General features: G+C 53.5%; 1 protein-coding gene across 1 annotated transcript; it reads right to left on the bottom strand.

Moving 5' to 3' along the window:
- Nucleotides 1-1,759: 1,759 nt before the first annotated feature.
- LOC132491709 (L-gulonolactone oxidase) lies at nt 1,760-24,619 on the bottom strand. Its single transcript, XM_060100537.1, has 13 exons — nt 24,555-24,619; nt 22,625-22,742; nt 21,749-21,850; nt 18,971-19,096; nt 17,266-17,360; nt 13,288-13,378; nt 9,986-10,171; nt 9,231-9,338; nt 8,304-8,380; nt 4,436-4,585; nt 3,398-3,562; nt 2,542-2,632; nt 1,760-1,888 (listed from the first exon to the last, which is right to left on the bottom strand). Exons 1-13 carry the CDS (start codon nt 24,617-24,619, stop codon nt 1,760-1,762), a joined length of 1,503 nt encoding a protein of 500 aa, XP_059956520.1.

The raw sequence follows: 24,619 nt of genomic DNA, 5'->3' as shown, positions 1-24,619 counted from the left end.
TTAGTTGCGACACGCGGGGTCCACTCTTCATTGCAGTGCACGGGCCTCTCACTATCACGGCCTCTCTTGCTGCGGAGCACAGGCTCCAGACGCGCAGGCTCAGCAGTTGTGGCTCACGGGCCTAGTTGCTCTGCGGCATGTGGGATCTTCCCAGACCAGGGCTCGAACCCGTGTCCCCTGCATTGGCAGGCAGATTCTCAACCACTGCGCCACCAAGGAAGCCCCTTTGTCCATTTTTGATCAGTTGTTTGTTTTTGTGTTGTTGAGGAATTCTTATATAGTCTGCGTATTAACCTCTTATGAAACATGATTAAAATATACATTTCTGGATGCCAGGAACCTGTCTTAAGGTTCTTTTTTTAAAAGAATAAATTTATTTATTTAATTTTTGGCTACATTGGGTCCTTGTTGCTGCACACGGGCTTTCTTTTAGTTGCAGTGAGCGGGGGCTACTCTTTGTTGTGGTGCGTGGGCTTCTCACTGCGGTGGCTTCTCTTGTTGCGGAGCATGGGCTCTAGGCGTACGGGCTTCAGTAACTGTGGCACTTGGGCTCAGTAGTTGTGGCTCAAGAGCTCAGCTCCGAGGCATGTGGGATCTTCCTGAACTAGGGCTCGAACCTGTGTCCCCTGCATTGGCAGGCGGATTCTTTTTTTTTTTTTTTTTTTTTGCGGTACGCGGGCCTCTCACTGTTGTGGCCTCTCCTGTTGCGGAGCACAGGCTCCGGACGCGCAGGCTCAGTGTCCATGGCTCACAGCCCCAGCCACTCCACAGCACATCGGATCCTCCCAGACTGGGGCACGAACCCGCGTCCCCTGCATCGGCAGGTGGACTCTCAACCACTGTGCCACCAGGGAAGCCCCTTAAGGTCCTTTTAATTCCCCCAAAGCACTTGGCACCTTGTAGATGATCAACAAGAGCCTGGTGAAAGAATAGCCACAAAGTGTGGTAGGTCAGAGGCAGCTTGAAACTAAGTTTGCAGAAGGGGTATGAAGAGCATTTTCCAGGCAAGTCCGAGACCCGTTACCTCTGGAGGGCAGCCGGGAATCAGGGAGCCCCCTGCTCCCAAAGGATTACCTTGGAGATGAAGAGGAGGGAGCAGAGAGTGAATGAACTCTTAGCCTTTATTAAAAAGAAGACAAGGAGAGTCCCAGTCCCCAAACATCCCCTGGAACAGATACACTGTAGGCCGGGCTATGGGAGGTCAGATGGACAGGTGGACCCTCTGGAAGAGGGCAGTCCCAGGGCAGGGGCCACACACCTGAGCATCTGCAAGACCCTCGAGGGTGAAAGAAAGCAGAGCACAGCACACACGACCTCTGTGCCCAAACACATGCCAGGGGGACCCCTCCCTACAAGGGTGGGCGGAGGATCCCTGGAGCCCTGGACACCCAACCAGTGGGTGGAACCTGTGAAAGGCTGAATCCTGACCTCCTAGACACAGAACATTTGGGGGCTTCTCTGTCTTCTGGGAAACAGGATGTGGTGATTGCAGGCTTGGGCTAAAAGGATGCGGCTGAAGAGGGAAATGGGGATTTGATGCTCTTCCTTACATGGGGTTCCTGCGAGGATGAGGGGAGTGGGAGCTGCCCAGATCCAGGCTGCTTACTCTGGGTTAGAGCAGCTGTGGGCACCGTGGCAGAGCGCCTGGGGGAAGAGGTCTGTTCCCCATCAGGCCGGAGGGACACCGAGCCTTCCACCTCATGGGAAGTGGGCCTGGGGGATGGGATGGGGTGGGCCCGACTCGTTTTCTATTTGTGCTTCAGTAGAACACCTTCTCCAGGTACACATTCAGAAACATCCCCGAGGGGTCCAGCTTTTCTCGGATGGCACAGAACTTCGGAAAGGCAGGATACATTTTCTCAAAGTCCTTACGGGTGCAGTTGTGGGCCTGAGGAAGCAACCAGATACAACAAGCCTCGTTCCCTGGAACCGGCATTTCACGGGGGCTGCAAACAGGCACCCACGTCTGGATGCCTGCATGTGTGACGCTGCTACCCCCAGGCACACACAAGCACATACATGCACGCATTCATTCACATGCACCTATAATGTACAGACCCAAAGAGGAGGGAGGAAGTTCTTGGGAAATAAAGAAGGAAGGTGTTCAAATGCAGCATTAAACTTCCCGTTCCCTTTGCCACCCGGCAGTGTGTCCGAGGAGAGGGCTCTGGCCCCAGTTCAACTGCTAATTGTAAGTAAGTCCCGTCACCTCTGAGAGACCCCTAGTTTCCCGTCTGTTAAATGGACCCACTGCCTTATCCTGCTCGTACAGTTACTATGAGAATGAAATAAAATGAAAGGTGAGGAAGTTTTCTGAAAATTCTGAGAGAATTACAGTCACTGGGCTGTTGGAACATGAATGCAGAGGGAAGATGGGTCTGGTTAGGGTCGTGGGGGCCCTCCTTCCCATCACTTGCTCAGCGCAAGGTTCCCCACATCTAAGCCTTGGGCAGGCAGGGCAACAGGAAGGAGAGGCGCCCTCTGGTGGAAGCCCCGGCTTACGGCAGCTGCCCAGCTGACACCCGCCATGAAGCATCCTACCTTGGCCCAGTGGGGCCTGCCCCCCACCTTCTTCATGATGGTCTCGTAGGCCAGCCAGTAGTCCAGCCGCGGCACGTCCTTGCCGTAGGGCCTGGGGAGGAGGCAGAGGAGGTGAGGCCCTGTCCCTGCTTTGCACGGTCCCACCCACTGTTATCAGGCACCTTGCCTGCACCGGCCCAGCACTGGGCTCTGCCCTCAGGACACGGACAGCGGTGACCCAGCACCTTGAGGGCTTCTGCTCAGAAGGATGTGGAAAAGGTTGACATCCTCCTGCATATTTTTTAACTGGCTACTGAAAGTTGTCATGAGTTTAAATAATTTTAAAGATTTGTGTGTGTGTGTATGTATATATATATATATACATATACATACATATACATACACACACGTACACACATATATATGTATGTATATTTATATACTCATGTAGCTTGAAGATTTCCATTTTAAATCTAAATATTTAAAAATGTAAATTAAAAAAATTAATGTAAAAATTACTTTAAGGAGATATATACATATATATATATACATACACACACACACACATATATATGTATGTATATTTATATACTCATGTAGCTTGAAGATTTCAATTTTAAATCTAAATATTTAAAAATGTAAATTAAAAAAATTTAATGTAAAAATTACTTTAAGGATATATATATATATATACACACACACACACACACACACACACAAATCTTTTCTGTGGCCAGGATCAGGGAAGTCTCCCGGGAGAAGGTGGCATTTGAACTGGCCTTGAAAGCTGGGGAAGGAGAGGGGTCCCTTCGAAGCAGGGGGGCAGGGTGGGGGTAGGGAGCCCAGCCCCACCCCGCCCCCTCCGCGAGCTGGTCACCTGTACATGATGATGTTCATGTAGCAGCTGTCGCGCTGGAAGCAGGGGCTCAGCAGGATGTCGTCCCCCCGGGCGAAGCGCACCTCCACGGGGTAGTGGGCCACCACCTTGGGGTGCGCCTGCAGCATGGCCTTCAGCTCCAGCAGGGCCTCCTTGGTCTTCTCTCTGCACTCGGCCCAGGGGGATGGAACCCAGACCTCAAGAAAGGGCCTCCTGAGCTCCCATGAGGCTCTGCACGGCTTCCCAGCCTTGGGGGCCTCAGGGATCCCGGTCCCCAGGAGGCCCCTTCCTCGTGGCTGCTCTCAAAGTCCTCCTCACAGAAGAGGAGACCTACCAACTGCTCCCAGCTCAGATCCCAGGGCCCCCGCCCAATCGGGGGCTCCCCTTGGGCCTCTGACCACAGCTGTCCCATGCCCCGGCCTCCTCTCCTTCAGACAGAGTCAGGTCACTCTGGTTCCAAGACTTCTACTTTTTCTAATAGTGCTGCCCCAAGAGTGTGGTGGCCTCAGCCCCCGAACATGGTAACAGAGGCATCCCTTAAGCCCTGGGCACCCCCCCACCCCCCCGCCTTTTCTTGGAGAGGGACAAAGAGGGGCAATTCAGAGAGAAAGCTGCAGTGATCTGGGCTACAGACCTAGCCTCAGTCCTGAGGGGGTGTGTCCCTCGGGACTGAGATGCAGAGTACCAGTCCCCAGCCTGCTCCACGGACTCTGCCGACCGAGGGACAATGCAGGGGACAGTCTTTCAGAAAAACCAGATGCTGGCCAGGAAGCACTATGCTTCAAGCCCAAGCCTGCTGTTACCCGGCCGCATGGCTGGAGAGGAGCTGATGGGGAAAGCGGAGGGGATCCCCTGGCTGGTTTCCCTGAGAGTCACAATGGTGCAAGGGCATTGGATGGGGATTCAGAGCCTCCAGTTTGCCCCCCACTAATAACAGGTAGAACAGGGAGCCTGGTTGGCAGTGTACGTGCTAGGGCAGATACCAAGGGGATCTGTTTATTGCTGACCCACCCACAGGCTGGCCCACACAGCCCCTACCTGGGGATGGCCCAGTCCTGCACGTGTTGCTTGAAGCGGCACTCGTAGGTGAAGATCTTGTGGCTGCGGTTGCAGTGTTCCTTCTTCCCATTGAACAGGAGCCAGAAGAAAAAGCGGTTGATCCAGCCCACGAGGCCTGGCAGGAAGGTGCTGGGGGGGCAGGGCAGAGGGGCCTGTGATCATCGAATTATCCAGCAGTGAGTGAGTGAGTGCCGGCTGTTTGCTGGGCACTGGGCTGAGTCCTTTACAAACCAGGACTTCATTCTCCACACACTCTGCCATGTACGCTTACCTACAGCCTGGAAACCCCTCCAGGGAGCATGAAGATCGCCCTCCGTCACGCTCTCCATGGGTGCCCCATGATCCAGTTATGGATTTTATCTCACATTTTATCCCTCTCTTCCCCTTTAATGACTAGGTTATTTTCAGGGTTTGGGTTTGGTGAAAAACCCAAACTGTGATTTAAAAAAAAAAAAACACATAACATAAAATTTACCATCTTAACCATTGTTTAAGCGTACAGTTCAGTAGTGTTAAGTATATTCACATCGCTGTGTGGTGCATCTCCAGAATCTTGCAAAACTGAAGCTCTTTCTCCACTAAGCAACAGCTCCCTCCCATTGCGCCCTCCCTCCAGCCCCTGGCAACCCCCATTCTACTTCGTGTCTCGATGAATTTGACTACTCTGGGTGCCTCATAAAAATGGAATCACACACTATTTGTCCTTTTATGTGTCTGGCTTATTTCACTTAGCATAATGTTTTCAAGGTTCATTCACATTGTAGCATGTGTCAGGATTTCCTTCCTTTTTAAGGCTGGATAGTATTCCGGTGTATGGACATACCCCATTTTGTTAACACAGTCATCCATCGGATACCTATGTTGCTTCCACCTTTTGGCTGTTGTAATAATGCTGCTGTGAGCACAAGTGTGCAAATATCTCTTTGAAATCGTGCTTTCAATTCTTTCTGATATATACTCAGAAGTGGAATTGCTGGGTCGTATGGAAATTCTATTTTTAAGTTTTTGAGAAACCTCCATACTGTTTTCCCTAGTGGTTGCACCATTTTACATTCCCACCAACAGCACAAAAGGGTCCAATTTCTCCACATCCTCACCAAAACCTGTCATTTTCGGTGTAGTACCACCACAAGCCACACCATAACAAAGGTCTTTGTACTTATATCCTTACCAGATTGTTGGGGCAAAGGGCAGGCAGAGTTTTAATTTCAGCAGGTTGCTGCCAGTTTAATTTACATAAGGACTGTAGTAATTCACCCTCCTTCCACACCTGGCCATCCTGGGAGGACTTGATTGTTGTAAGTGGCCAGTGGGGGCCAGTGGCCTAGCATGGGGGCTGGGCTCATGGATTGTTGTGTTTGGAAATGAGCTGCCCAAGGAATTGCAAAGGGAAGGCTCTGCGCTTCTTGGGCCACGAAGGAGCCGTCACCTGGCTTTCTGCTCTGGGAAACTCATTCACCAAGTCACATTCTTCCAAATGTATACTTACACACACACACACAGATTAAAGTTCATTTTTTTTGTCTTTATAAAATAAATAAATTTTCACTGTAGATGTGTTGGGAAGCCAAGAAAGCAAAACCAGCCTTCTCCTTGCTTCTCCTTCTCCTGCAGGGGTTGGGAGGCTGAAGGGTACACGCTGCAGGGGTGGGGTCGCGGGGTGAGAAGGGTAAAAGCTGCAAGGGGTGGAGAGGAAGGGTACATGCTACAGGGGGTGGAACAGGAGGAGAATGCCGTCTCTCTCAAGGCAGATGCTCTCTGGTGTCCCAGGCCAGCATGGCCATGGGGCGGCTCCCACCGGCCCCAGGGCACAGGGCTGTTCTCAGCACAGGAGCTGAGCTTGACCCTGGTCCTGGCTGACCCTCCAGGGACCTGTTCCCGAGAGAGCCTGTCTCTCTCTCCTGGTCATCCAGGGCCAACACCATCACCCCTAAGGTTGACCGCTACTGAACACCTCAAGGACAGGGACCAAGCTTTTCATTAGCATTTCCCACACAAATCCTATGAGCCTCCTCTAGGTGCCAGGCGTTCTTAGGGCCTCTGAGGGTTGACAGTGACAGGACAGACAGCATCCCTGCCCTCATGGGGCTACAGTGAGTCTGATCGCAAAGCAACCATTAAGTTACCAGGTACCCAATCAATTATGTTAATTTTCATTCCCGCATCCTTGGGAACATAGTTCAGCGAGAGGCCCAGAGCTGCAAGGATAAGGCTGGGTGGATGCAGTTTCCAGAAGACACGAAAAGGGGGCCACGTGGGCTGTGCTCAGAGGTCATGAAGCTCCCTCGGAGCATCCGCCCTGGCTGGGATGCGCCAACTGTGATTTAGAGCCCAATTTATTTGGATGCTCCCTGGGCCCGGACTCCACAGACACAAGCACATAAAGCTGCCAGGCTGCCGTGATGGAAGTGGGGAGAAGCTGGCTGGGCATTTTCCACTCTCACCCCTGATCCGTTCTCTGATGGAGCGAAGGCCTCTAGGCTGGGCTCACCGTCTTGAAAAAGACACCCAAGTCCTCAAGATAAAAGACTAGATGGCTACATTTGATAAAATTACATACATCTATACATCATAAAACACCACGAAAGTGAAAGATAAGACACCGACAGGGAGAAGGTGATGCAACACACATAACCAGCAAAGGACTGGTGCTCAAAATACACGGAAATAAAGCTGTACAAAACACTAAGAAAAAAACAACCCAAGTTTCTAAAAGAACAAAATACGTAAATGGGCACCTCACAGAAGAGGAATCTGAAAGATCAATAAACTGAAAAGCTGGGCAACCTTATTAATAATCAGGGAAATAAGAATTAAAAACCATAATGAGGTACCATTTAACACACAGCATACAAAAATTTAAAAGCCTGACAGGTCCAATTTTGTCCAGCTTATGGAAGACAGAGAATCTTACAGTGCTTGGCAGTTAACTTGGTATTACTACTTAGGCGAACAACTTGATCTTATAAAACTAAAGATGCTTATACTTGGTGACCCAGGAATTCCACTCATGATTATATACTCAAGACATCAGAAGCAATTTTCCAGAATGCTCACAGGAACGTTGTTTGTAATGGACAAAAAAATTCCTGGAAACAACCCAAATATCCATCAACAAGAGCATGGATAAATACATTGTGGTAAATGCATACAGTGAAAAATGAATAATTACAGCTATTCATATCAACATGGAAAAATATCATTATCAAAGCTGAATTACCAATTTGTTATTTCAGGATTCAGAATACTACAGTATCAATAAAAGCAAGAGGATGATAAGCATAAAGTTTGGGGTGGTGGTTGACCTTCTGGGGGAGATACTGTGATCTGGGAGTTCCACCAAGAGGACTCCAATTTTATTAGTGTTATCTTACTTCTTAATATGGGAGCAACAACAAGATGTGGGTGCTTACTCTATTACTCTTTATATTTTAAATTTGTGTTGCCTATATTATTTACATGTATGAAACATTTCAAAAATCTTTACCTGATGCCATTCCATGCCTTGGCTGGATACAGAGTCACCACTCAAGGCCCCATAAAACCGTCCCCATCACTCAGAGTTACATGTTTGGTGGCAGACATGGAGCCTGAGCCTGAGCACAGACTTCAGGCTGGGAAGGAGGTAAAAAACAGGACAATACGAAGCTTCACAACACCTGTGAGCCAGGGAGTGAGGCTTGGGCACTGGTATTTTTTAAAAAAGCTCCCCAGGGTTGAAAACCCCTGCTCTGGACCCAGGAGACAGACCCAGTTTGCACAACTAGGTAGGATGTTGTTCTTTTGATGGACCACATCTGCAACAGCATATGGCAGGTGCTGGGAAAAGAGACACGTGCATTCCTACCTGATCCAGAGCAGGAACTCCAGTAAATAGAATCCAACAGCATAGTCCCAAAACCAGTTGGCTGAAGAGGAGGGAGGCTGGGAAGCAGAATCTGTGGTCAGTTTGGGGCCAGAGCTGAGTGGCTCCTTAGAGGGAGATGTGTCCCGGGAGAGGCTATGTGTGTGTCATGGGGGAAGGGTGACCCACCTGCCAGGACGATTGAAAGCCTCACTTCCTACCGCTGATTCCCGTGCCCTATCCCCTCTGTCTCGTGCTGTTGTATATGTTCCTGTATTCATGTATGTTGCGCAACACAAAAATGTGCATCTGTCCCTCGTCTTCAGAGCCCACGAGCCGGGTGTCCAGCCATCATCATTTATGAACCCTACGCCAGCCCCTTACACACAGTAGGTGTCCTGGCTTTTGCCTGACTTGTTCAGTCAATGTCATCCTAAGTGATGGTTTTGTTTTCTTCTGCTGAGAAGCAGCTTGTTTGCTAAGGTCATGGTGGGGAGACAAAACCAAGGGTTTCTTCACCTGGACGGTTGGGGGTGGGAAAGATCGGGGTGCTGGAGGGAAGGTGGGAGGTATTAGCTGGCTTCTGAGGTCTAGCCCAGCTTCCTAGGACTCAGCGTATCCTGTCCTGCCCACACCTCTGTCCCCTGTTCCCCTGCCCCACATCTAGATAGTCCCTTGACCTCACCCCTACGCATCCCTCCCCGCAGACACGTGGACCCCTACTGGGCCCACCTTCCTTCTCCCTTCCACACTCTGGCCTTTTGTGCTTCTCTCCTCAGGCTCAGTGATGCTCACCCTTGCTTTTCCTCTCACTTCTCACGGATCATCAGCACGATAACAGATGTCAGGCGCCCTGGGAGCTGGCGTGGGGGTGGGGGGACGTGTGGGAATGGCGGGCTGTGTGTGAGGAGGGGAAGATGCCCCGGCTACCTTGTTGGTGTGGTCCTGGTAGATGACGCTGACGTTCTCGCTGTGCGGGAACCAGAGGAAGCGGAAGTATTCGGATTTTTTCAGGTGGCTGTCCAGGTTGTCAAGAACCTGTCCGAGGCAGGAGGAAGGAGTAGAGATTGTATTGGTCACAGGATGACGGTGGGGATGCTGGAAGTCAGAGCCCAGCAACAAAAGAAAATACCTTTTTTCAAAAGAAAAAAGCCTCATGTCCCCTCTAGACGAGGGTGGGCTCCCTGATGGCCAAGCCCTCCAGGTGGGCTGGTCATGAGCCACAGGAGGAGAGGACAGGAAGACAGGACAAAGGACTGTGACGATGGCTTCCTGCATGTAAAGTCGGGTTTGAAGATTCAGCTTCTAGGCCATTTTTTCCTTCCCTTGTGTGTCTTTCCTTTCCTTTCCTATTCCCTTCCTCCCGTCCAGCACGCGTATCTATCCTGGGGCTTCCAGCCTGAATTCTGGAAGAGTCCCAGGAAAGCCACCACGAGGGTGCAGTGTAGAGCCTGTGACACCTCTCTGAGTCAGCCCGCCCTCTCCACTGGCCCGCTGTGACGTTGCACAATTCCCCCCTCCCCCAGCCCCAGCTTGGATTCCTCACCCATCGAAGGTCTGGTGAGGTCAGCCCACTGCCCCATGCAGGGGGCCTACAGAGCCGCGGGGGCTCTCCGTGGAGCATGGCTTATTAATGCCCTCCATTTATTTTCTGAGGCTGAGGGGTGATGCAGGATAGACAGTACCTCTGTCAAGGTTGAGGGAAAGGAGGTCTCCTGCAAGGAGAACTGGGGCACGCACTGCAGGGTGATGGTGAGGATGACTCCAAGGCAGCCCAGGTGCACGCGTGCCGCCTGGAACACCTCTGCGTGGCTGGACTCAGAGCACTCGAGAATGGTCCCGCCGGCCGTCAGAAGGGTAAGCGCCACCACCTGGCAGTGGGAGAAGAGCCACATTTCAGAACCCCTAGACTTTGCGTGAAGCCCTCACTTCCCCGTTTGTCCTTGGAAGTGAGGCCAGGTGTCTCCTGTTCCCAGAAGACCACCGTCATCTGGTCACAGGGAACTTTCCCAGCTGGGTCTCCATTCACAGCCTGAGGGAGCCTCAGTCTTGGGGGAGGGAGAAAGGGGAAATGGGGAGAAGGAGGCTGTGTCTGGGTGGCATCAGCCCTCAGCAGGGAGGGGGCCCATATATCACATGTGGGACCCCGGTGGCTTGTCCTCCCACCGCTGCCTTGATCATCCTGTGGACTTCACACTCAGGATGCAGCGAGCTGGTCCTCTGCCCGGAAGAAGTCTAAGATGAGACAGGCTCCAAAGAGCCCTGAAGCCCTGGGTACAGGTGGCTTGTGAAGGCAAAGGGAGGATGTGTGTGCATCTGGGGGAGAGCCGACCCTGCTGTCCTAACACGCAGCCCGGGGACCAGGGTCCCCTGCAGGCTCTCTCTGCCTGTTGCCCCCCTGGGCACCAACTCGAGTCCATCTTCTCATTCGGGGACCTCTCGCTTGCCTCAAGAACTAGATTCCCCTACTCGGCCACACACAACTGGAAACCTCCGGTCTCTGCAAAGAGTGGGCTGCGCAGTTGAAGACAGGTGGTTATCGTCCGTATCCTTGCCCTCGGCCCCATTTCCAGAGGAATCCTCCTTCACTGCCTGTTGAAGTACTTCTCCACACCCTACTACCTGCTCATTTGGATGGAAATTGCTTCCGACGTGTGCAGTTGGTGGCTGGGTGCTCAGGGTGAGAGAACAGATAAAGCTGAACTAATTCTAATTAACGGCAACCAAGACAAAAGAGGAGAAATTGGGGCAGAAATGGGGCACGGTGGCCCTCTGTGGGAGTGAGGGCGTCAGAGTGATTTTTATAAAAACCAGACTTTGTCTGAGATCCAGGGCAGAGCATGAGTGACACACTGCAGCAGGGTCCAGTGACAATAAAGGTGGACAACGATTCACCAGTTGTGTGACCTTGGGCATGTGATTTAACCTCTGTTTCCTCCTCTGTGAAATGAGGATAATAACCAACTCAGAGAGAGTATGTGAAGCACCCAGCTAACTGTCTGGGGTTCAGTGGATATTAAAGACGCCAGTCCCCTCCCGTCTCCTGCACGCAGGGGCCCATCCCGCTCAGCTGAGCCTCCTCAGGGAAGTGGCCAGCAAATCTCACGTGCGTTTTGATTTCTGACCACTCAGAATTCTTTTCCATACTCTGCTGATCGTTTTGTAGAAACTGAGGCAACCAGCTTGACCTCACCCCTGGAGAGTAGACTAGGACTGTGGCCAAATCTCGGGAGGGCTGGTTTATTATCCTTCACCCCCAGTTACCACTGGGCTCTCCTGGACAGCGATCCCCGCTCTGAGGGGGTAACGACAAGTCTACAGAGGGCTGTGAGTGCCTGGGAATCAGGTTCCACAAAACCTACCTTGCTTTGCTTTGTGGTCAAATGCCCTGGGCCTTTCCCCTTCCCTGGCTCACGGCATCCCCTCAGGATGCCTCTCCCTTGCCTGGTGATTCTCTGAGGCTTTTGTGCTTGAAGGAGGGGGGAGGAAAAGGACAAGGGCCACCAGTGTGAGTGCATAAGGCTGATGAGAAAGCAAAGTGCGGATTTAAAGAACAGTAACTCTGAAGTGGCTCCTCCTCGTGGTGTGTGAGAAAACAAAGTGAATCCTTGGAAAGCGCTGTTGGCCATTTCCTTTCCACCCCATGCAGCTCTGGACCAGAGCACGTGGGACCAGCTCCCAGAAGCCACAGTCAGACAGCACCTGCCGGGGTGTCCGTCTTCTTTAGAACAGGGGAGCCGTGCTCCTGGCTGGTTGACTGGGGAACACGTTAAGCCATCGGTGCGGTCAGTGACGCCACGATGCTGAAATTTCTTTGACAGCGTAGAGTGTGGGCTCTGGAAAGGGCCTTGTCCTACATACAAACCCATCACAAACATGTATTGAGCACCAACTGTGTACACTCAGCTAAGCACCCTGCACACATTGCTTTTGTGATCGTCCCCATTCTCCAGGGGAGCAAACTGAGGCAGCCAGAGGTAAAGAGACCTGTCCCCTCCCTGGTCACACAGACAATAGTCAAAGAGCTGGGAGGCAAAAGCCAAACCCCAGCACTTAGCAGTGATGCTCCGATGGCCAGAGGCCACATGGCCCAGAGTGTAGGTGGACTCCTGCAGGGAAGCAGGCGGTGAGCTATGGCCAGCGCGAGGGTGTCTCTCTCCCCCCCGAGGGCGGGCGGCCCGCCTCCACGGGCACCCCCAGCAGCCTGCTTCACGGAGCCACAGCCTGGCCTGTTAGAAGGTCCTCCTAATACTGAAAGTTTAAAGGAGTTTGCCCCCCAAAGGGGTGGCTCCTGATGCAGGCGTCATGAACTGTCATCCAGCCCCCTGGCATGGACACATGCTGTAGCATCGAACACCCTCCCTGGGTTGAGGAGTATTCTCCCCAGGTGACAGCTGAAAACAGGGATGTCCAGAGGAGTTAAAAATCTGCCCACATGCTGCACACAGTGCACATCGGATGTGCACATCTGGGGCCCAGGTCTGAGCCCCAAACTTGTGCCCCAAACTGGGCTCTCATGAAGTTTAAGAAATGCTTTTTGGTGAAGGTCAGGTGCGGATCCCAGGCCCGCCTGTGCTGGGCTCCTTCCTGGCTCCTCCCCGACTTGCTAATCTGGAAAGGCCCCTTGCCTTGCCTGGCTCCTGCCTCAGACCTTTCAATGGGGATGGAACCCTTTGCTCTGCTTGCCCTTTTCCCCAGGGTGGCCAGGAGGCTCCTGAGAGGCAGGGCTGCGTCCACATGCACGAGGGCGCCTTCCTCACTTGTGTCTGCTGGGAAGGGATGAGGGTTAGGGGAGACAATGTTTCTGAAGGACCCCTGCCGAGTCTCCGTCAGAGGTGAGACCGGATGGGTTTGAGGCCCTCGCGGAGCTGTGCCGACACGGCCCTGGAGCACCTGCTTGTCCAGCAGCCACGGTGCAAAGGGTGAAAGGGGCTCCGTCCCATCCTCCCCTCTCCCTGGCAGTCAGCGGTGAAGAAGATAGGCTCACCTGGGTGGCCAGGATGCCGTGCTTGATCCCCGTGTTGTGCGTTCCGGATCCGATGACGCCAGCTGCAGTCACGTCTGACACGGCTCCCAGGCTGGAGGGAGGTGGGGGGACGAAGGGACCAGTTAGGCTTCCTGTGACAATGCTCCCTGGGGTTTCGGTGTGAGGCCCCTCAGAGCAGAATAGTTGATCCATCTCCTGCCTGGGAATCTCGTCCCCAACTTATCACATCTTAGATCGTCTGACTCAAGCCAGCCCTTGTCTGTGGGCCGCGTGGCCCGTCAGATGAGCTAGTGGGGGTACGGCTCAGCTCCGAGGGGCGGCCTGCCTGCCTGCCTTGGGCTTTCTGCAGCCTAGAACATCCCTTTCCTCCGACCTCCATCTGCCAGCGATATCTTCTCCACCAACCACAGGCCAAACGCTCCTACTAAGACTTCTCCAGACCCAGCCTATCGAGGCCTGTAGAGTTCCCGTGTCAGAATTGCACACACAGCTGTCCCAGGATTCTAGGAGGACGCAGGAGAAGGAGACCACGTCGCCCCCCACTCAGAAACCTCCAGGGTCCCCTGGGGCCTCCAGGATCAAGCCCGCACCCCTCAGCCTGGTGTTCCAGGCCCTGGAACAAATAATAAGAGGATGCTGTGTGCACGAAGACCAGATTCCTAAAGGGGAGAAAGACGCCTCCACCGGCGTGGGCTCTGAGGACAGGAATTAGAAAGATGTGCTCAGGTCTCAGGGTCCAGGAAAGAGAGCGGGTCAGGAGTTTTTAAGAAATCTTACTTCTCAGGAGCTTTCTCTGAGACATCGCAGCCCCAGCTGAAAGGAGAAAGGAGCCAGTGTTTACAGAAGGCCCACTGGGGGCCAAGGAGATTGGAGCTTTGCACGCTACACGACAGCTTCACAATAGCCCAGTTGCCTTGGTTCACACTGGAGAAATGGGCCCGGCCAGGAGGGCGGGGATCAGACCCAACCTGGCCCTCAGCGCAGACCCAGGGCCCCTGAGGCAGGAAGGTCCTGACTTCCAAAGAGGCAGGTTGACAATGATGAGAAAATCTAGCCTCATAACCCTCCTGCAATGGGGCCTGGGGCGGCCCTGGTGAAACAGGAAGAGGATGAAAGAAACCGATGCCTCTTCCTTCCTCTGCTCTCACCCTTGTGTCACTCTGGCCTTTTTGCCCACATGAGTTGGGTGACTTGGTGATATCACCCCTTGTGAAAATACCAGAATGTTAAAAGAAGACCACAGAAATCCTGTCCCAGGGAATGCCCCAGCATGTGGAAAGGCAGATGCACGAAGATGTTCATCACAGCATCATGAACGATAGTGAAGAACTGAGGACCACCGTGTGCCCATGACGGGAGGGGATGGTTCACCAACCTGCAGTATGTCTATGCTTGTCCACGAAGCTCACAGAGACTAAAGAGCAACACGGAAATGGGCTTGGGACCACGTTGAAAGAAAGAGCTGATCTAAGTGTCCATTGACAGATGAATGGATAAGGATGCGGTACCTATATACAATGGAGTATTATACAGCCATAAAAAAGAATGAAATAATGCCATTTGCAACAACATGGATGGACCTCGAGATGATCATACTAAGTGAAGTAAGTCAGACAGAGAAAGACTAATACCATATGCTATCACTTATATGTGGAATCTAAAATACAACACAAATGAACTTATTTACAAACCACAAGTGGACTCACAGACATAGAAAACAAACTTACGGTTACCAAAGGGGAAAGAGAGGGATAAATTAGGAGTTTGGATTAACAGATACACACTACTATATATAAGATGGATAACCAACAAGGACCTCCTGTATAGCACAGGAAACTATATTCAATATCTTGGAATAACCTATAATGGAAAAGAATCTGTAAAAGAATACATGCACACACGTATATGAAACTGAATCACTTTCCTGTATACCTGAAACTAACACAACACTGTAAATCAACTATGCTTCAGTAAAAATAAATAAGTAAAAGAAATAAGCTGGATAAACGTGAGGCCCTCAGGGAAGAAGTCCTAGGAAGGAAGGATTAGACTTTAGTCCCCCGAGGGGTGGAGAGAACAAGCCAAGGGGAGGGGTCACTTCCGGAGTCTGTGGAGCAAGACAGAGCCAGGAAAATGAAGGGGAAACCGACACTTACTTAGTAATTACTAGGTGGGGCACCTTTGACTCAGGCAGGCCTCTGAGCGCCCCTATTTCACAGACCCATTTTCTAGATGAGAACTCTGAGGCCCAGAAGGGTCAAGGAACTTGCGTGACAGCTGGTATAAGGTAGAATCAGGATTCGCACCCAGGCCCGCTTCTGGAGCTGGGGTCTTCACCAAGCTGCTGTCCTCCCTCTTAGGAGCAGCGCCTGTGTCCCGCTCCCTCTGGCTCACCACACAGTGGGAGCTCCAGAGCTTTCCAGCTGCGTGACTTTGAGAAGCACCTTTGCCTCAAGACCCTGCTTTCTGCGTCCTTAAATGGGGGTTCTGGTCCTTCCTCCCAGGGATGATGATATGATGAGAAAGGGCATCAAGCCACCGGCATGCGGCCTGACACAGCTCTGTGCTTCCCCCCAAGCCCCCAGCCACTCCCGAGGTCCCCACAGCATCCTTGGAGCTGCAGACCTAGGTGGCCCCTGGGATACACAGGACAGGCCATCCAAACTCCCTTTGAGAGGCAGATGAGCCCTGTGCAGGCAGGTACTTGAGGAGGACTGGGTCCCCAGGGAGGACAGAGATATATCATGAACAGGGCACAGAGATGCTCCAGGGCCCAGAAGCTAAAGCCTGTGATTAACAAAACATATCTCCTGTCGTCGCTGGTCACGGAGATGTGTCCGCTAGCTGCACGCAGACCCCTGTACACTCCCACACCTTCCCTCTCCTGGGCTTTCACTCACGCTGCTCTCTCTGCCCGAATCCCTTCTCTCCTCGCGTTTTTCTGGTTCACATCAGGTCATCCTTTAGGGCTCAACCAAGGGGCCCCCTCCTGCAGGAAGCCTGCCCTGATTCCCATCCATTCACACATTTCCCTGCCTGCCAAGGCTGAACATGGGACCCAAGAACCCCACAGTGCCCTGAACACTTCTCTGACATCGAGCCTCTTGCTCTGTGTCACGCTTCTCACTTCGTGGGTCTGCCTCCCCCACCCTGCAGGGAGCTCCTTGTGAGTGGGTCTGGGTTTTATTCATCCTGGCCTCTTCTGGGCCTGAGCAAAGCCTGAACATGGTAGACACTCCATAAATGTTTGAGTTGCCATGACCCTTGGAGAGGCAGAAACAGAATGGTTTTCAGAGTGAAAAAGTATAGTGATGCCTCAGGGCCTGCACTGAGAAAGCTAGGTGAATGGACCAGCCACACTTGAAGACCAACCACAGGCTTCTATGGTGGCAATTTCCAGCTGTGAAGAGATTGCTACCCCAATATCCAAAATAATTCTGTCACTTGTTTCTAGTGGTTGAAACCCCACAGTTAGACATTCACTCCTTTGGCTGCATTCAGCCACATTTATTTCCTATTTCAGTGGAAGCCTCCTGATATTAAACTTGAGCATTTACTGATACCATGTTTGGAAGGAGAAACAAGTGAAGCCACATATAGGTATACCAGGAAGCCCTGTGTCTCAATCAGCATGGTCTTCTTCTTCTCTGACTGCTTACTTTGTATATCTTTCGTTTGGGTTCATATCGTTTTATTGCAAGTTTTAAGAAAGACTTAATGCATGTTTTTCCCATCCCTGTACTAGACTTTTTTTTTAATGCTAGTCTATTTGTTTCTATTCTCACACAATAGCCCCTGAACACAGGTGATGGGGAGATGGGTGCTCTGTGGGGGAGGAACAGGGGTCCGGAGAAACAGGTGCATCCTAAGAAGTGCTTCTCTCTGGCTCCTGACAGATGCTTGAGTGTCCAGCCAAGGCCAGGGCAGGGAGCAGGGGCCATCACTGGCCCACCTGGGAATCAGGGAGGTGGCTCTTACTTGGACAAGGCCAGGCCGTGCTTGTCCAACTGTGGGTGCAGGTCAGCCAGGAGGATGCCGGCCTCCACGGTCACCTGCTTCTTCTCCGTGTCCACCTGCAAGAGACCAGCAGAGATTGGGATGAACTAGGCCATTGCCCAGTCCTTGGACTGTAGTCCCGCAGGGCTGTGAGTACAAGCATGTCTCCCGCTGCAGGCAGCCAAAGGGGTGCAGGCAGAGCCCTAGAGTGCTGGGGCTTTGGGACTATTCTGCGTAACTCTTCTTTTTTTTTTTTTTAGAAGATGTTGGGGGTAGTTTATTAATCAATTAATTTATTTTTGCTGTGTTGGGTCTTCGTTTCTGTGCGAGGGCTTTCTCTAGTTGCGGCAAGTGGGGGCCACTCTTCATCGCGGTGGGCGGGCCTCTCACTATCGCGGCCTCTCTTGTTGCGGAGCACAAGCTCCAGATGTGCAGGCTCAGTAGTTGTGGCTCACGGGCCTAGTTGCTCTGTGGCATGTGGGATCCTCCCGGACCAGGGCTCGAACCCGTGTCCCCTGCATTAGCAGGCAGATTCTCAAGCACTACGCCACCAGGGAAGCCCTGCGTAACCCTTCTTTTCACAGGGGAAAGAAATAAGAAGCAGGGAAGAGAAGGGATTTGCCCGAGTCACTGCGGGGCTGGGAGAACTGTGCTGTGTCCTGACACCCACGCCCCCAACCACGACTGTCCCGGGGGCTGGGGGAGGAGCAGTCTCCCTCCCTTTCCCAGCGAGGAGACTGAAGTTCAGGGACTTGAAGTCACTTGCCCAAGGTCACACAAACATCGGTGGCGGAACCGAGATGAGAATCCCATCTGTGTGACTCCAAAACACACACCCCATTGACCCCGAGCCCAGAGCCCGGCAAAATCAATTACCGGAGGCCAGTCCTCACTAATTAGCGATCAGAGTTAATTTCTGCCATGACTGATGTCTTGACTGGAACATTTTCTACGGGGTGGTGACCGTCAGCCTCAGCAAATCAGGAAATACATAGTAGAGAGAAACCCGGAACCTCTGCTAGCAGAGCTGGAGGGGAGGTTACCTGGCAAAAATTACAGCTCAGGAGAGCTGGCCCCGTCAGGTCAGGTGAGAACAGGAGTCCTCCTAACAGGTGGCATGCCTGCCAGTACTCTCACTCCCAGGCAGGCACCTGAGGTGGTGGTGGGGGGGCCTGAATTCATGGCTGAATTGCATGGACGGTATCCCAGCACAGGGCTGATGTCAGACCCCTGAGTCTGCGGCCCGCTCTGCTGTTGATCAGCTGTGTGACCTTAGGCAAATCACTCTCCCTCTCTGATCTTCAGTTTCCCCATACGTAAAACAAGTTAAGTGCAAAGCCTTCTGGATTTGTCATTGTGAGTCCACCTCTGGGGGCCTGACTTGTCATTCTTGTTCTAGAGAAGTGGAGAGGAGGCTCTGGCCGGAGGGGAGGAAGGATATCCTCTCCGTGGCCACAAGGGGGCGCACAGACCAGACCAGAGGCCTGAGCAAGCCCAGGCAGGACCCTGGGGAGGGGGGGGATCACCGGGGACCAGGAATTGGGGGGGTCACTTTGGGACTCAGAGGTGGGGAGGGGATAAGGCCCAAGGGAAAAGGCTAAGGAGTCTCCACCTGGACTCTGAGACGGAGACCATGGCTGCCCGGCATGGGGCCCAGCAGAGGTGGGGAGCCCCGGGCTCCGGGTACCTTGAGGACGCGGTTCATCTTGCCCATGTGGATCATGAAGCCGTCGGTGCAGGCGATGTCTGAAGGTGAGTGGCCACCGCCCACCACCTTCACCCGCTTTTTCTGCTGCCTGGCCAGGGCCAGCACCTGCTGAGGCAACGCCTGCGTCAGCCCCGGCCCAGGCCTTTCTCCGTGACGCCTCAGGGCCGCCCAGGCTCTGGGCCCCCAGCCCCCCGAGGCCCTGCCTGGCTGGAGGCCGCTGTGCAGGCCACTCCGGGAAAGAGCCAGAGAGACGGGCCAGGAAGCAAGCGGGAGAGAGAACCAAGGAAGCACCCCAAAGCGGGGCTCCTGGGCGTGCTCCCCGAGGCAGCTGGCAAACCTGATCACATTCATCTCCTGGGCAAAACCTTTCAAAGTCACCTGGCACCTTCAGAAGAAGGCCCGTCTCCTCGTGTTGGCCCACATGGGCCTCAGCTCCCTCCCGGGGTGGGATGAAGGCTCCCGGGGGCAGGGGCGGTGGCTTAGTTTGACACTGTAGCCCCGTGTCTACACCGGGCCTGACGGGAATAGGCTGTCTCTAGTGATGTTGAATGAAGAAAGAAATGAATGCACGGTGTCACTCAAAGGAATCCATACTCTTTCACCCTTGTGTCTGGGCATGGAACACCAGTCTCAGGATTTATACCTCGAGGGGTTCCAGGGTCAAGGAAGACTGGGAAATGCTCCATAGCACTTGTCTTCCACGCCCACCCCCATGCGTGAAGCACGTTTAAGGCTGCAGGTTCTACTGACTGTCAATACAGTGAAGACATCTGTTTAACACCGTCTCCCTCGCACTCCCTTGACCACACAACTATTTTTATTTCCCTCCCCGCCCCCCGACCCTACCAGCTCTCCAGGGAAACACGGGCCTGCAGTAGCCTCCTCCTACTTGTAATCCACAGTTGTGCAGGCTAGCACGGCTAGAAACAGCCTTCACACGCAGGACATCAGCACCCCTCCACCCTCTCCCCTCAGCTCAGAATGAAGCCTTTTGCCTCGGCATTCAAGGCCCTCGGATCTGTTCAAAGCCACTTCGCCTCCCAGCCTTCCTCTTCTGCCCTCCCCGTCCCCCATGCACCCTCCGGCAGCCACGTCTGACGACTCTCCAGGTGTCCTCCTCCCCCTCCTTCACCTCACACTGCCCTCGCCCAGCTCCCTGTGGAGCTCCTATGCATCCTCCAGGGCCCGGCTCAGGGACCACTTTCCATCATTCTCATGCATGAGACGTTGGGGGTTTTGAATCCTGGTTTGGATCCTGGCTCTGACACTTACTGATATGGGAAAATTACAAAGCCTCTCTGGGCCTCAGTTTGCTCATCTGGAAAATGGGGATAATAATCACTACCTCACAGGGGGTTGTGGGTATGGGTGAGACCACAGATATGAAGCAGTGGTGCTGAGCACTTAGTGGTGACAGTGTCGTTCCCCCCACTCTCCTCCAAGTGCCCTCACACACACCTGTGCACAGACTCACACCCATGCACACACACGCAGCATGAATTTCTCCCTTCTCTGTGCTCTGCTGGTGCTAGTGAAACGTCTGCAGCCTCTGGGGTTAGTCACATGCAGCCTGTCTTAGGGGCAAAAGCCTTTTAAGGGCAGAAGTCGGGTCATGTCCATTCATTCATTCACTCACTGATTCAACAAATATTCAGTAAGTGCTTCCTGTGTACAGGTCACAGGGCTGGGTGCTGAGTTTAAAATGGAAAACAAGACAAACGTGGTCTTAAATCCTTATGAGGGAGAGAGACAAACGCATGCAAATGTTCATGTCAACGAAATAACTGCAGGTTTTGAACATGCAATGAAAGAAATAAGCAAGGAGCTGAGATACAGAAGATGGGGAAATACTCAGATAAGATGGTCTGGGAAGCCTCTGAGGAGGCGATTTACTTTGACACCTAAAGGATGAAAAGGAGTCAGTCCCATTAAAAGCGATGGGACAGGCATCCCAGGCAGTGGGAACAGCAAATACTAAGGTACGGAGGTAGCGAGCCAGGGAGAGAGGGACCTTAGGGAGGCCGGAGAGACAGGCCCAGAGGATGCATGGCCTTGGGGTCAGGAGTTGGGGTTTTATTCCACAAACAATGAAAGCCTCTGAAGAGCGAGGAAGTAGCCCAATTCAACTTAGATTTTAAGAAAATTTACTTTTGCTGATTGTGGAAAGTGCATTTGAGGGAGGTAAGAACTGAAGCTGGGAGATCAGGGGTGAGGCCATCACAGGCCGCGGCATGTGAGGAAGGGACGGTGGCCTGGGCTTAGTGACAACAGTGCCGGAGAGAAGGAGGTAGGTTCTAGAAACTTCTGAGGCAGGACTTGCTGAGGTCCGATAAGGGACAGTGACCTACTTCCTGGCTTCTAGTTTGAGCAATCCCGTGGTTGGTACAGAGTCAGGGAAGACTACACTAGGACAGGTTGAAAGCAAACAAACATCAAAAACATCGTTTGGGGCATATAAATGTGTGATGTCTTTGATGAAAGAAGTCAAAAGCAAATCTGAAGTTCAGAGAAGAGACCTGAGCCAGAAATAAAAATCTGGCAGTCATTGGCAGACACCGCAAGTGGTCACGCAGCAGCAGTGTTCAGCTGCAGCCGACCCCATGGAGCTGTCACCCCACTGGCAGTTCTGGGCTGGGGATGAGGGTCTTAGCTGGGAAGCCCACCTCCTCTCTGGGGCTAGCCTGGTCCGCAGGGCCCAGATGGAGCTGGAGGTCCAGTGGCTGGACCACTGTGCGCTGTGCTGAGATGGACACTCACCTCTCTGATCTCCTCCACGGACGTGGGCTGGTAGTACATCTCCGGGTAACAGCCATAGGTCCTCGCCCAGTTTTGGAATTTGACTCCTTTGTACCCATGGACCTGTGATAGGACAAAACCCGGGTCACCACCAGTAAGTGGTCTAGGGCCGCCCTGACCCCGATCCCACTGTCCCAACATCGTAGAGATGGGAGGCTGGGGCCACGGCGCTGGGCCACTGGGAAGCTCAAACACACAGTGGAAGCTCTAAAGCCGTGCAGCCACGTGCGGGCTTCCTGCTACGATCTCCCGTGACCCCCATGGTCCGGGCAGCAGATCACGCAGAAAACTCGGTCCCTCCTTAGGAGAAGGGGGCTGCATGGGGTCAGGGGTGCAGCCCTGGGCGACAGCACAGCAGCCTTTCCTGGCCTGGAGGCCACAGCAGAGAGCCTTGGGGAAAAGACTCCCGTTTGTGGGATCCCCGCTGCGTGCCGGGCACTGTTACGGGGTCCTCCACATGTCATATCTCTCCGCGTGTCATACCTTATTTAGGCCTTACAATAAAGCCACGAAATAGGTAATATTACTGTCACTTTCAGGAGCAGAAACTGAGGCCCAGAGAGGTAGAGTAACCTCCCCGAGCTCACAGAGCAACCAAGGAAAGACACAGGAGTCCAACCCCGGCCTTCCTCTTCCATCCCTTCCCCAGCACCCCTGTGGCTCCCCAGGGCCGCGAGTCCAATTCAAGAGCTTCCCCGTGGCCTCCCAGTAGCCCCACACCTGCCCTCATTTTGCCCTCCCAAGCCGGGTTCGCAGGCCCAGCCTGGATGCGGACCGGCAGGGCTGCCCACGTGGCCCTACCATGGCTCCAGCGGTGGGTCAGTGGCCTTGGCGGACTCCGGCTTCCTCGTGGCGCAGAGCACAGGGCACCGGGGTGCGGAGGCCAGGCGGAGCGGGGGGCTGGAACCAGCAGCGCGGTGACGGTGACCGCGGGAGCTCAGGACCGACTCTGCAGCTGCAGCACACAGAGGGGCTTGGGGCCCCGTCAGAGGTGGATAAACAGTGTGACGACAGGCTCCACCCAGACAAACAGCCGTGTGGCCTGCCCCCTGCCCCAGGGCTCCTCTCAGACCGCAGGGCAGATAGGCAGCATTTACAAGGTGGCTGATCTCTTCCGGAAAGCTGTTGAGCTCTGACACCAAGTATAGGCATTCTGGAGACGAAGGACCCCCGGCCTCGAAACTGGGTCCTTAACGTCACCGGTCAGGGGGGCCCGCGTGTTAGTTCATTTGTCAGAGCTGGGGGAGGGATGCACCAGGCTGCCCATCGCTATAGGGAGACAGAACGGGATGCTGGTGGCTGTAGCAGGGGGGCGCGGGGGACAGGGTATGGGGAGGCGGACGAGTGACCCTCAGACCAGGCAGAGTCTTCTAGCTGAGGTCTTCCTTCCCCAGGCCTTAAGGCAGGCAGACCTGGGTTCCTGTCCCATGCTTTGCCGGTTAACCTCTGTGAAGCTCAGTTTGCTCTCCAATAAAGTGGTGGCGCTTTTGCCTAATCCTCTGGGTGGACATAAAGGTTAGAGCAGACGTCTGAGAAGCACTGGGACACCATCAGAGCTTGAAAAGGTATCAAGCTATTGCATCTGCCCCCAGCGTTGAGCTTTTGGTGGCAGGCTCCTTGGCACGTTCCTGTCCACGTCACCACCCCTTGGCTCAGTGCCTGGCAGCGCACCAGCCTCTGAGGCACGTTTGTGCAATGAACAGATTAATCAGTCACTGAGCATCTTGGCATTCGCTCTCTCCAAGCCAAGAGCTGGGGTCTAGCGGGAAGCGTGAGCAACAGCTCTAGGGTTTTGGAGGCGAGGCCGGGCTGGAGGATCGGAGCTTGGGGTCAGATATACACAGAAGAAGTTCTGGAATGGGGGTTGGGGGACACCTGTGTCCCCCAAACCAGGATCTTCTCCAGCTGCCAGGTGCATATGTGTGTGCGTGTGCATGTGTGTGTGTGCGTGATCACACTCCCCAACTGCAAAGTTGTGTGCTGAGGGGGAGTGCTCCCCACAGGGAGACCCCAACTAGTGGAGATGCTGTTGTTTATGATTGCTTAGCAGCAGCTCAACAGCAGAGAGGAAAGTCCCAGGTATGGGTGAGGAATCGAAAGAGCTCAGGGCCACAGAAAGGAGCCGATTTGGCACAAGAGCTGGGACCTGTGTCACGGGCTGAATCGTGTTCCCCCCACCAAGTTCCTAGGTTGAAGCCTTAACCCCCGGGACCTCAGAATGTGGCTGCATTTGGAGATAGGATTTTTAGAGGTAATTAAGTTAAAATGAGGTCATTGGAATGGGCCCTGATCCAATATGACTGTGTCTAGATAAGAGATTAGGACACAGACACAAACGGAAGGCCAAGTGAGGACACAGGGGGAAGACGGCTGTCTACACGCCAAGGAGAGAGGCCTCAGGAGAAACCAATCCTGCCGACTGCTTGGCCTTTGACTTCCAGCCTCCAGAGCTGTGAGACCATGAGCGTCCGTTGTTGAAGCCACTCAGTCTGTGGTTCTTTGCTGTGGCTGCCTGCAAGCCTCTGTGCTAGGGTCTCCACCAAGGACTTTATGCAGGAGAAGGGCAAGGCCCCTTGCCTCTGTGCTGTTTCCCCCAGGCTGTCCCTGGTGGAAGTCAGGGCCAGGGCGCTCCAAGGCGGCCAGCTCCATCACCCGATGCCAGCACCTCCCCATAGACTCCCTGCCTGGGAGAGGCAGGCCTTGGTAGGGCTGCAATGGGGAGGCCCAAGGGCTGAGGGATGGAGAAAGCACCTATCAGGTTGGCTACTGTCCCTCCTCCGAGTTGGAAGGGGGTCCAGGGGCTGTGGCCACCAGATGGGGTGGGGCGAGCAT

This window comes from Mesoplodon densirostris, chromosome 6 (genome assembly GCF_025265405.1).
Source record: "Mesoplodon densirostris isolate mMesDen1 chromosome 6, mMesDen1 primary haplotype, whole genome shotgun sequence".
Lineage (NCBI taxonomy): Eukaryota > Metazoa > Chordata > Mammalia > Artiodactyla > Ziphiidae > Mesoplodon > Mesoplodon densirostris.
Note: the sequence above shows the minus strand (reverse complement) of the source record. Positions and strands in the feature narration are given on the sequence as shown.

Bases quoted from the DNA above. Each gene is read 5' to 3' on its own strand.
- LOC132491709 (XM_060100537.1), bottom strand. From the start codon at position 24,619: ATGCTCGCCCCACCCCATCTGGTGGCCACAGCCCCTGGACCCCCTTCC. The intron at 21,851-22,624 runs GTCCGCCAAGGC...GTCCTATCACAG, and splicing joins TGCGCCACGAGGAAGCCGGA to GTCCATGGGTACAAAGGAGT. The intron at 10,172-13,287 runs GTGAGCCTATCT...TCCCACTGCCAG, and splicing joins ACGGCATCCTGGCCACCCAG to GTGGTGGCGCTTACCCTTCT.